Here is an 11648-nt window from a genome sequence, read left to right on the forward strand (position 1 = left end):
GGACCACATATGAAAGACTTCGAGCGAAGCGCAATAACGGAAAGGCGAGATATCCGTAACCGATCGAAGATCACAGCGGAAATTCGGGAACAGATCAGATTAAAGGCGATTGTTTAGCCTAATCATGTGATTTACTTTTGTAATTAGAATTTTACCATAATTAGAATTCTCTACTATATAAAGAGGAGTCTCATTCATTTGTAGACACCTTACATTCACGAATATAAAAGTAATACAACATTTTTTAGCTTACATTCTTGTTCATCAGCTTATTGTGTCTTTAATTATCCTTGCATAATTAGCTTGAGGGTGTTCGAGCTCAAAGCTCTGTCCGAACGCTGGTTTGCTTTATATTATTGTCAATTTGCATCACTTATCTTTACGTTTATCAATTGGTATTAGGTGAAATCACATATCCTTAAAATCACATTATAAGTTTAATTGTTATCCAATTTTTAGGGTAAACAGTTTGGCGTCAACCATGGGGCTAAGGATAATAGTGATTGCCTAGTATTAATCCTCATAAACACATTGTTTTTACACTTGTTCTCGAGTATCTTTGATTTCAGGAATCAACATGTCAAACTCTCAAGCAGTGCCTACCCACACAGACACCGACCTTGGACTTCATGGTGAAAACGAGCATATAGTCGCCCCAGGAAACGGAGTACCTCCAGTCAATTAATCCCGATGGACCACAGATTGTAGATCCAGTTGTTGTCAATTCTCGTGTTGCAATTCATGAAAATTTAGGCGCCGACCCTGAAAATAGTGTCCACATAGACGCCCGGCCAGCCAATCAGAATGCACAAAGTGGTGAAGAAGGCGGGATTAGCCTTCGAATAATTTGAAATGTTGCAGACTCAGCAAGTTGCGATAGCGCAGCTCCAAAATCAGATCGAGCGCCAAGCAAAATCGAACTTGATGCATCTCAAGAAGTGATTCATAGGGTCGAGCGTATACCGGACAAATCGAATGATAACGAATCAGGAACTGACCCCACCATTATGAAAATGCTCGAGGAGCTCACTAAACGGATCAAACCAGGAGAAAAGAAAAATGAGGCTAACGATAAAAAGGTAGAAACATACAACTCACGGGTTGACCAAATACCTGGGGCACCTCCAATTTTAAAGGATTTGGATTCAAAGAAGTTCGTACAGAAGCCTTTCCCACCAAGTGCGGCTTCGAAGCCCATTTTGAAGAAATTTCGCATGCCAGAAATTTCCAAGTACAATTGAACCACTGATCCTAATGAGCATGTCACTTCTTACACGTGCGCGATAAAGGGGAATGAGTTAGAAGATGATGAAATTGAATCTGTTATGTTGAAAAATTTTGGAGAAACTTTATCGAATGGGGCAATGATATGCTACCACAATCTGTCCTTCGCCATGTTTGTTGATTCGTTCGTAAAGGCACATGCCGGAGCAATAAAGGTCGCGACTAGGAAATCAGACCTCTTCAAAGTGAGACAAAAGGACAACAAAATACTAAGGGAATTCGTATCTCGGTTCTAGATGAAACACATGGACCTACCCCGGTCACCGATGATTGAGTTGTCCAAGCCTTCACTCATTGGTTGAACGAGCGGAGTTCGATAGCATCACGACAACTTAAACATAATTTGATTGAATATCCAGTTGTGACCTGGGCCGATATACATAATCAATATAAGTCAAAAATCATAGTCGAGGATGATCAGTTGGGAGCCCTTTCTGGCCGTTTATCCGAACAGATCCGAAGGCAGGATTCCAAGAGACATCGATAGAGAGCCCCAATCAAACAGAGATCAGTACCAACCATACAACGCATATCGTATAAATAGTGGATCAGGACGTATTCCCGTTCGTAATGATCGAGGGCAAAACTCCCGAGGACTCATGAGTAAAAGTGGCTTCGATAAACATGTCGAGCCAACGAAGCGCCACGGTTATCGGAATACAACTTCAACATCGATGCATCGGGTATTGTATCAGCCATTGTACGAATCAAATATACTAGATAGAACAGACCCCTACAATCCGACCCGGCTCAAAGAAACCCTAATCAAATATGCAAATACCATGGAATCGGTGGTCACAAAACCGAAAACTACAGGCAATTGAGGGAGGAAGTAGCTCGTTTATTCAACGAAGGTCATCTTCGAGAGTTCTTGAGTGACCGAGCTAAAAATCATTTCAGAGACAGGGATGCAAACAGGAAAAATGAACAGGAGGAACCGCAACACGTGATTCATCATATAATCATTGGTGGGGTCGATATTCCTCAGGGCCAGATATTTAAACGCACCAAAATTACAATCACGAGGAGAAGCGTACCCGAGACTACTTACCAAAAGATACCTTATCTTTCAATGAGAGGATGCAGAAGGCATCGAATAGCCTCATAACGACACACTAGTAATTTTTATACTCATGAATAAAATTCAAGTGAAACGTGTATTGGTCGATCTAGGTAGCTCGGCAAACATTATTCGATCGAGGGTCGTAGAGTAGCTCGTTCTCTAGGGTCAAATCGTGCCTGCAACTCGAGTACTCAACAACTTCAACATGACGAGTGAAACTACCAAAGGGGAAATCATGTTGCCAGTAAATGTGGCCGGAACTATCCAGGAAACGTAGTTCCACGTGATCGAAGGTGATATAAGGTACAATGCGCTACTCGGAAGACCTTGGATCCATAATATGAGGGCGATACATTCAACGCTTCATCAAGCCTTGAAATTCCCAACACCGGAAGGAATCAAAACGGTGTATGGCGAACAACCAGCAACCAAAGAGATATTTGCAATTGACGAAGTAATACTAGTATCGGCAATAACATCAACAAAGGACCCAAATCAACGGAAAAGAGGGAAGTCAAATAGCAACCATAGTCGCCGTCCTCGACCATATCAGAACTGCAGGAAATTATCGAGGATGATGATTGTATGATACCTCGAACCTTCGTAATCCCCGACGATTTTGACGCCACAAAGTCAACGGTTGAAGAGCTGGAATAAGTTATACTGATCGAGCATTTGCCCGGTCAAAAAGTATACTTAGGCACGAGGTTAATTCCCGAGCTCAGGGATAAACTCATTAAATTCTTTATTAAAAATATAGATTGTTTTGCTTGGTCCCATTTTGACATGACATGGATCCCACTGGAGATTACCACTCATCGATTGAGCTTGGTTCCAAAGTTCAGACTACTTAGACAAAAGAGAAGACCACAATCCGAGGTAAAACATGCATTCATCAAAGATGAGGTAACCAAACTTCTCAAAATAGGATCCATCCAGGAAGTAAATATCCCGAATGGTTAGCAAACGTAGTCGTAGTCCCAAGAAAGAAAATAAACTTAGAATGTGCGTAGACTACAAAGACTTAAACCCTACAACCAACTAGACTGTGGTCTGTAGCTAAACTTTCAAGACTTTGAACTCTAACCTATAAAGCAACTCTAACTTTCTAGAATCGTTTACCTACGAAAATACTTCTCAAAAGCAAAATAAGTTATTATTTATGAATAATGAATCAAGACTCAACAATTATAGATTAACATCATCATCTTCAGATCATCCGCTTCTTCAATTGTGGGGTGAAAACATCTTTTTGCTATGATCGCTATTTGCCGTCAACGATTCTGAAATAGTGTGAGCAACAACAATAATACGATGCTTTATATAGGCGTGACGATTGGCCGAAATACTCCTCCAATTTTTGCACCAAAATCTGGAAGAACTCTCGTAGGAAAATCAATATTCCTAAAATGTCTTTCCTTAAATTAAATCCCTACTTCAAACATCTTTCTTCTCATGCTAATGTTTCCATAAATTAAATTCTTATTGAATACGATTTATTTCGGCTAGTAAAATTTCTTGTAGCCCAAGAAATCAATCCTTCCATAAATATTGCTAAAGAATTCTACATTAAAAATGTATTTGCAGCTCTTGATCAATTATTACATACAGTTTCTGATCGTCAGAATAATTTATTAGTAACACCAATTATCATCAAGGGCCCTAGCTCGTCAATGATTGTTGATCATTAAAATCAATTTTAGTTTGGTTCAACATACCTAAGACACAGTAACGAGGGCATTACAATTTAAAACATGGTTTTAATTTTAGATGTTACTATCTTCAAAACTAAAAACTCAACTTAATGCTAAATAAAGAAAGATCTTACCAATTATTAAATATTTGATCCCATTATGGTAATTAATTAAAATAGTGACCAAATAACCAGTTATTGTATCCTATTAACCACCTAAAACAAAAGGATAATTATGCTGAAATATTATTAAATTATTAGTCCTACTTGTGTAACGTTGTATGGTACGTAGCTGAATATTCAAACGCTAAGAAATAATTTTAAGTGGATTTTACTTTATAGCTAAAGTGTGCGTTCATTTTTATAGCAAAAAGAAAATTAATAAATGCAGTAACTTGATGTTACATTCTGTCGTATTAATATTGATCGTAGATCAATCAGCACTCGGATTCACAATTTCAAACCGTGCGTTTCATCTTCTAAAGTGAAATTTTCTGATACTAATTCAAATTAGTCGGACCTAAGATAGATACGTAAAATTAGGGGTGACAATTGATATTTAAAAACCGATCGAAAAGTACCGTACCGAGCCGATTTTTAGTTTTTTTTTTTAAATAAAACCGTAGGTTTTTATATAAATATATAACCGTACCGATAATTAGAGTAGGTTTTTTATTTTATAAAAATTAATCGAAAAATACCTAATCACACCGAATAAATTTATGTGTATAATATATATATATATATATTAAGTTTAAAAATAATAAAGCATTAAATTTTTTCTTTGGTTTTGGAATTATGAAAGTTGTTATAAGTCAATAAGTAACTAAACTCAAATCCCAATTCTCAAACCTATTATGCTACTCCTACTGACACTAAAAATTTTCTAGAAGTATTCTAACAATTATGAGTAGCAAATTACAATGTATTGAATATGTTTACTTTCGTATGATTTAGATTTATCTTTTTGAATATTTAATCTTCTATAGATTTTATTCTTGAGTCTCAACTTGGTTAATATATTTTTACTCGGTTGATTTATATATATATATATATTTTGTCTTTGCTTAGTTTCGGTGTTGTAGAATAATTGATGGATCTATACTCTAGCCATCTTTCATATTTTTATAATTCATCACCCTTTAAACAATAAAAATATTTAGACACTTTTGCTAAGTCCTATAAAAGTATATATCTTATTGCATTCTACTCCTACTAATAACTTTTACATATAGTAAAAAAATCGAAAATTAATCAAATCGTACTGGTACCGAAGAGAAATTGATATGATTGAGACGGTTTCAAAATCTAATTTTTATTATATATTATTGAATAATCGAAAAATTAATACGGTATATATTTTCTAAAATAATAAGTCGAACTGAACCAATGACACGTCTGCATAAAATAAAATAAAATAAAAGCAAGTACGGAAGTCAAAGGGTAACGTGGACCAGCAGTCAACAGTTAATTTTATTTCTTTCATCAACCAACTGTAAACTGTAAAATTGGGTTCAGACAAAAGTAAATTTGTGTAATTAAGCCATCGCATAACACGCTACTTTCCAAATTAAGGCAAGCCTTAAATAAAAGGTCTAATAAGTTCGCCGGAGATATTGAAAATTCAATAAATTCGCTCCACCGCCGGTAGCGCCACCACACCGAAACATGGCGATGCAAACCGGCGTCGCCACTTCTAAAGTACTGATACTCGTCGGCGCAGGTAATTTCTCCAAAAACATACAAAGTTCATAACTGTATAGCTTTATATTCCATTTATAGTTGCTTTATTTTTAGTAGTCAATTGAAAGGAGGAAAAAAGAGAGAGATTCGTTTTAGTTCTGAAGCTTGATGAAATTAGCTTAATTTAGCTGATAACTTGGAACCTTGATCTAATAGGAAATTAATCAAGCAACTTCGCTTTGTTCATAGTTAAGGGGGACTATATGAATTTTCTATATTCATTCTGCTCTATTGAGTTAATTGAGTACTCAGAGAATTTTCTTTATGACGGTGGCCTCCAGGCCAACTTGCATGCATTTCGACCTATTTCATCCGGTATTGGGTAACTCTGTCTATCAATGCTTAGGCAGATGGGAAGATGATCACCTAGTGTTTTCTTTTTTATGACAGTGGTCTTTGGGCCAACTTGCGCGCACCTCTACTATTACACTTGGTAACTGCTACCTTCCAACGTACGGAGGTACCAAGTAACTCTGCCCATCAAGGTTTTGGTAGATGGAAAGATAATCACCTACTGTTTTTGCATCCGGTGAGACTTGAACCTGAGATCTCGTGGTTCTCCTCCCACTTTATTGACCACTACGCTATATCTTTGAGTATTACATTGGTCGTTAAGCTATCCAAACCCTCCTTTATATCCAACCTTTACATTTTCTAGAGGAGTTACCTCTAATTGTACCGTAGAGCAGAAATTTCGTTACGACTCGATATAATATTGGATTTGGGGAAGAAAAGCAGTCTTAGATTATTAGCATCTTCAAATTTTTGTCGCAGTTTTTGATCGGAGTTAATAGTTCCTTCAAATTTTATAGGTTCTTTTTGGGACGTGACAAATTTGGTTGTGGTGTAGGTTTGACTGGGTCCGTCATATTGAAGAGTGGAAGATTATCTGATCTTATCTCACAACTTCAGGAGGTGATAAATGGAGTGAATGCGGCTGAGACATCACCTGGTAGATATGATACTGCTCTTCTAGCAGCTCAGGTATACATTTATGGTTTTGTTACATTGATCTTGTGCTTTTCGAAGTAGATTCATCAGATGTTTTGAAGGTAAAGCATATAAAGCAAGATAAAGAGAAGAAACATACAATTTTATTCAAGACATTATGTAATGTGTTACTTCAGATTTAGTCACATAGAGGGGGGGAGGGGGGGGGACTAATCACATGATCACGGAAAGCCATTTAGCCATGTCAAAAGCTTTTAGCATAAAGTATACTTCAAAACTTGTTGGTACCATCTCGTTCCTCGAAATAGAAGAGCATATTATTTTGTTGACCTGAAATAAATAAAACTAATAAAGAAAAGATTCCTCTTTATAATAGTTTAAGCTTTTAATAAGGCATTCACACAATTCAAGATGGTAGCATAGTACGCAGAAGTCCTGGGTTTGAGTTTCGCCTCCATCCATCAGCAAATAAAATTTACACACTCTTGACTCAAGAAAAACAATCAGAATAGAGGGCATATTGGCAACATTGATAAATAAATAACTAAATAAAAAAGTCTTACTTCTAATGACTTAAGCTTTTAAACGAGCTGGTCAGTGGTCAATACAATCAACAGCTTTGAAGCATTACTCTCACAAAATATGCTTCACCAAAGAACTTGATTTCTGCTTGTTAATGTGCATGGCATTTATATGTTCTCCTTACTTCAGAGTTCATTGTGTGCGAAACATAGATAGAACGTAATTTTAGTTCTGAATTCACACGCTGTAGCTTGATTACTTCTTTCTTTTTCTTGTCACATTCAAACAACTCCTGATTTACACTTTATAAGATGGAGCCAATATGGTTGATACTTGGTGGAAAGGTTCTTTTACTGAATTGGTAGCCTTCTTCTGGAAGCAAATGCAAAGCTTGGAGTTGTTGTTTGATTTAGAATTCGCAAAAATTTTACTGATAAAAAGTGGAATATGCAAAAACTTTTTGCCTGGTCTTCCATGATGTTGAAATTTTGAGGCCTGCCTAACTTCTTTGATATAGTGTTTTACATCGTAACATCAAATCTCATTTATACACCGTAGGTGAACATATTAACCATGCTACCCCCCCCCCCACACCCACGCCCCAAAGAGGGAAAAAAACAATTATGCAACTTAAATAGTGGTAAGTGATAGAGCTCCTCTTAAATGACATTTCAATCAATCACTATGGTTTGGCGATATGCATCCTCTATGTATGTTGCTTATCTAAAAAAGAAAGAAGGGGCTGTGCTATATGTTAATGTAATGTTACAATTAACAAGTACCAGCATGTTTCTTATACAACTACACTTTGTTACCTCATCCAAGCCTTTCTTGGTTCTGATATTGCCTTCAGATACGACAATTAGCACAGGACATTCGGGAGATGAGCATATCAAATCCAATTACTATTTATAAGGATTCTTCCTCCAGTGGTATGCTTTTGTCTTTTTATGTTCATTTTAAATTGTGTTACCCATCTTACTGCAAATGCTGAATTCTCTAGAATGGAGATCTGTAACTTCTTAAATGTACCCTGATGGTTAAGTTTTGAATTATGTAACTACGGTTCCTGTTTTCAACATGAAAAGTGGAAGTTCTTTAGGCCCTGTTTGTTTGTAGTCTTCCTTAGTCAAGAGGAATCTTTCCTTACATTTTAGTTTCCTTTTCTGCAATATTGTTCTTTTTTATCACGTACCAAAGAGCACACCTGCACCAGTTGGAGCTAGAATACTAGGAATATAAATACCCTAAATGTCCTTTATGGACGATCCAGTTGAAATAGAGCTGACATGGTTATGGGCCTTTGTTTTTTTAGGGAGCTATGCTTCTTACATTCTTCCAGCTGCGGCAGTTGGGGCGATGGGATATTGTTACATGAAGTGGAAGGCAAGTGTTCACTGCTGCAGTTTGTATCTATTGTCACCCCAAGGATTTATTTTTGAGGTTTGTTACATTCTTTATATAGTTGTTATAAATCACATGTGTTCTTGCTAATCTTCCACAGGGTTGGTCATTTTCTGATGTAATGTATGTCACAAAGCATAATATGGCGAATGCTGTTGCATCTGTGTCTAAGCAGTTGGAGAATGTATCTGAGGCGTTGGCTGTGAGTCAAGAATTTGTCAACAATTTCGTGGATTATCTGTGTTATATATGCTAACAGCTGTTCTCATTCTTCTTTCACTTCTATTTCTTTTGTAGTCTACAAAAAGACATCTGACGAAGAGGCTGGAAAATTTAGACTGGAAGCTAGATGAGCAAATTGAGACATCAAAACTTATTGCTAATGATGTAAGGAGAAAACATTTCTTCCCATTCTCCTTTTAATATTGATGTATTAGGATGGATTCTTTTATCTTATGGGTAAAGTAGTTTCGCATAACTCCTGTTTTCTCACCAACATGCCAAAGGAAAAAAGATATTTGGTTCTCTCTCGGTTGTAATTGGTAAAGTTGCTGCTATGTGACCAGGAGGTCACGGGTTCGAGCCGTGGAAACAACCTCTTGCATAAATGCAGGGTAAGGTTGTATACGATAGACCCTTCTGGTCCAGCCCTTCCCCGGACCCCGCGCATAGCGAGAGCTCGGTGCACCGGGCTGCCCTTTTCTCGGTTGTAATGAAGATTTTTTTTTGAGGGGAATGAGGTAGGAATCAACTCCTTTGTAAAACTTGAGAGACGTATAACAGAAAATTACTGGGAGAAACTTGCCGCAAGACCTGAACTTTGTTGGTTGTATGTCAAAATAGAGGTCACAGAATAACTATCACCGGCAACTTGCTTGAATATCTTAGTAATAGATTTTGTGTATCGAGGCACGTGGAGACTTTGTTTGTCAATGCTCAACATCAGATGTTTCTTTATGCAGGTGAGTGACGTTAAGGCTAATCTGAATCAAATTGGTTTTGATATAAACTTAATCTATGAGATGGTGTCTGGACTGGTAAGTACATTGCTTGACAAATTGTATCAATATGGAAGTGCTAGTAAAAAATCTGCTGGCTAGTCATTTTGTAATTTTTCAGTTGTTGCTCAATTTGGCAGGAAGGGAAGATTGAGCTTCTTGAGAGTAAGCAGGTGAATATCTGGATGTGTTTGTAACATGCTATTTGCCCCTTTTCCTATGTTCTGTCTATTGTTATTGCAGTTGCTTCACAAGTTGTGCTCGTTTATCTTGCCCCACCCCACAGGATGTGACTAATTCTGGTTTGTGGTACTTGTGCCAAGTTGCTGGGGGCATTAAGGATGGTGAAAATCCTAAAGTTATTCAGGTATTTTTGTGTTCATATATGAAAGCCTTTTGATTATTGTTGTTCTTCCTCTTTGTTCTCTTTTTCCTCCCACAAGGAAAACAAGGAGCATCTTGAGGCTTTTCTTGTCTTTTCTCCATTGCGTTTTGAATGCTTGCTTGCATGTTTCTATCGCATTTTGAATGAGTGTTTGCATTTCCGATTACTGTTGTGATCTCTGGTTATCACTGTCTTTTCCATTCTGCCGACCATTGACTTTCTCCTTTGGTGCTTGGAAAATTATCCTGTTAGATTACTCGAAAGGTCTTTGTAATTGATCTAAACCATAAAGACTGTAATTATGCACTGCTAAGAATAACTTTGGCGTCTTTGCATGATATCTGATGTTATTGGTTGAAATAAAAACAATCTCTTGGAAATTTTTGATGTTTATTACTCCCTACTTTTTGCTGGCTATGCATTAAAATAGAACTGCAGTTTTGCTGTCTCTTTCTTTGTGGGAAAATATTCTACTTGTCCTTCATTGTTCATATTTGTTCAAAATGTAAACATGTATTCTTATTTTGGCAATTGGAATTCCGAAAAGGGCATCGAGGCTAAACTGATAGAGCATTCAAAGGTGACTCCCAAGGAAAACTGGGTGAAGGTACATTGACTCTCTGGAACGAGATTAACTGGGTTTGTTGTCCATTCAATGGTTCACAAGGTCTAATCAAACGATTTATTATAATTCAGGGGCTTGAGTTCATTGCTGAATCTAATGAATCAAGCGTGCCACCAAAATCGGTTACTGATACAGAAGGAAAAGTTCTTAGTGACAATTCTGCTAAAGGTCCAGTTGCTAGCAAAATGAGGATTCACAGATCTTATCCTGTTGGGTTGTCTTTAACAAGGAACGTGTTGGGTCCAGGATTCTGATCTCAGTTTTTCCTCTATTCACAGTTAGATTACTTGGATGTGATTACCCAATTCTTTTCGTTTATATTGATCCACAGCTGATTGATTTGTGCGCCTGTGGTCGTCGACAACATTATATATACATGGTTGTCTTGTTTGGTGTTTTTCCCCCCCTTCATTTTAAACGTCGTATAAAGCTGTATTTGTAAAAATATGATAAATGCACCTCATTTTGGTCATAGAAATTTTGTAAAACTGTGCTAAAAACTGGCTTGAACCTCGATAAAGAGGGAAAGATAACGCCATTGCTTAAATCCCTAGGCCAAGATAGAGAATGGATAATGAGCACTCAGATTAGTGGTGGCAAAATGGTTAAAAGAAAATTGTTATACACATATTATCCATTAAAAAATGGGTTGGATAATGAACCTTTTAAAAACGGATCAAATATGAATAAGAACCATATTATCCACTTAGAAAATGGATAACCAAGTGGATAACTATTGTATAATGGTTTAACTTTACATTTGTAAAGCCTCAAATTGGGGTTTTCTCAAGTTTGTAAGACTTGAAATTCTCCCAAAAGTGATCATATTCAAGAAGCCATAGGTAATATGGATATTCTTATTATCCGTCGGTTAATCCGTTTTTTATCCGTATTAAACAGGTGTCGGGTCGGATAATTTACCCGTTTTTGCGTAAAAATAGCACGGTCTAGCCAGTTTTCGGACTGGTCATTCAAAAATA

The 11648-nt window shown here is 36.8% G+C and overlaps 1 protein-coding gene across 1 annotated transcript; it reads left to right on the top strand.

Annotated features, from left to right (window-relative positions):
- The first annotated feature begins 5588 nt into the window (after window positions 1–5588).
- Window positions 5589–11065, top strand: LOC104231428 (uncharacterized). The gene is made up of 11 exons (XM_009784427.2): window positions 5589–5763; window positions 6634–6767; window positions 8110–8188; window positions 8572–8642; window positions 8761–8862; window positions 8958–9047; window positions 9623–9697; window positions 9799–9831; window positions 9945–10025; window positions 10591–10650; window positions 10740–11065. The coding sequence occupies exons 1-11, from the start codon at window positions 5709–5711 to the stop codon at window positions 10920–10922; spliced, it is 963 nt and encodes a 320-aa protein (XP_009782729.1). The 5' UTR covers window positions 5589–5708; the 3' UTR covers window positions 10923–11065.
- The last annotated feature ends 583 nt before the right edge of the window (window positions 11066–11648 follow it).

The sequence above is a fragment of the Nicotiana sylvestris genome, chromosome 8, assembly GCF_000393655.2.
Source record: "Nicotiana sylvestris chromosome 8, ASM39365v2, whole genome shotgun sequence".
NCBI classification, from domain to species: Eukaryota; Viridiplantae; Streptophyta; class Magnoliopsida; order Solanales; family Solanaceae; genus Nicotiana; species Nicotiana sylvestris.

Bases quoted from the DNA above. Each gene is read 5' to 3' on its own strand.
- LOC104231428 (XM_009784427.2), top strand. From the start codon at position 5,709: ATGGCGATGCAAACCGGCGTCGCCACTTCTAAAGTACTGATACTCGTC. The intron at 8,643-8,760 runs GCAAGTGTTCAC...AATCTTCCACAG, and splicing joins ATTGTTACATGAAGTGGAAG to GGTTGGTCATTTTCTGATGT. The intron at 8,863-8,957 runs GTGAGTCAAGAA...TTTCTTTTGTAG, and splicing joins ATGTATCTGAGGCGTTGGCT to TCTACAAAAAGACATCTGAC.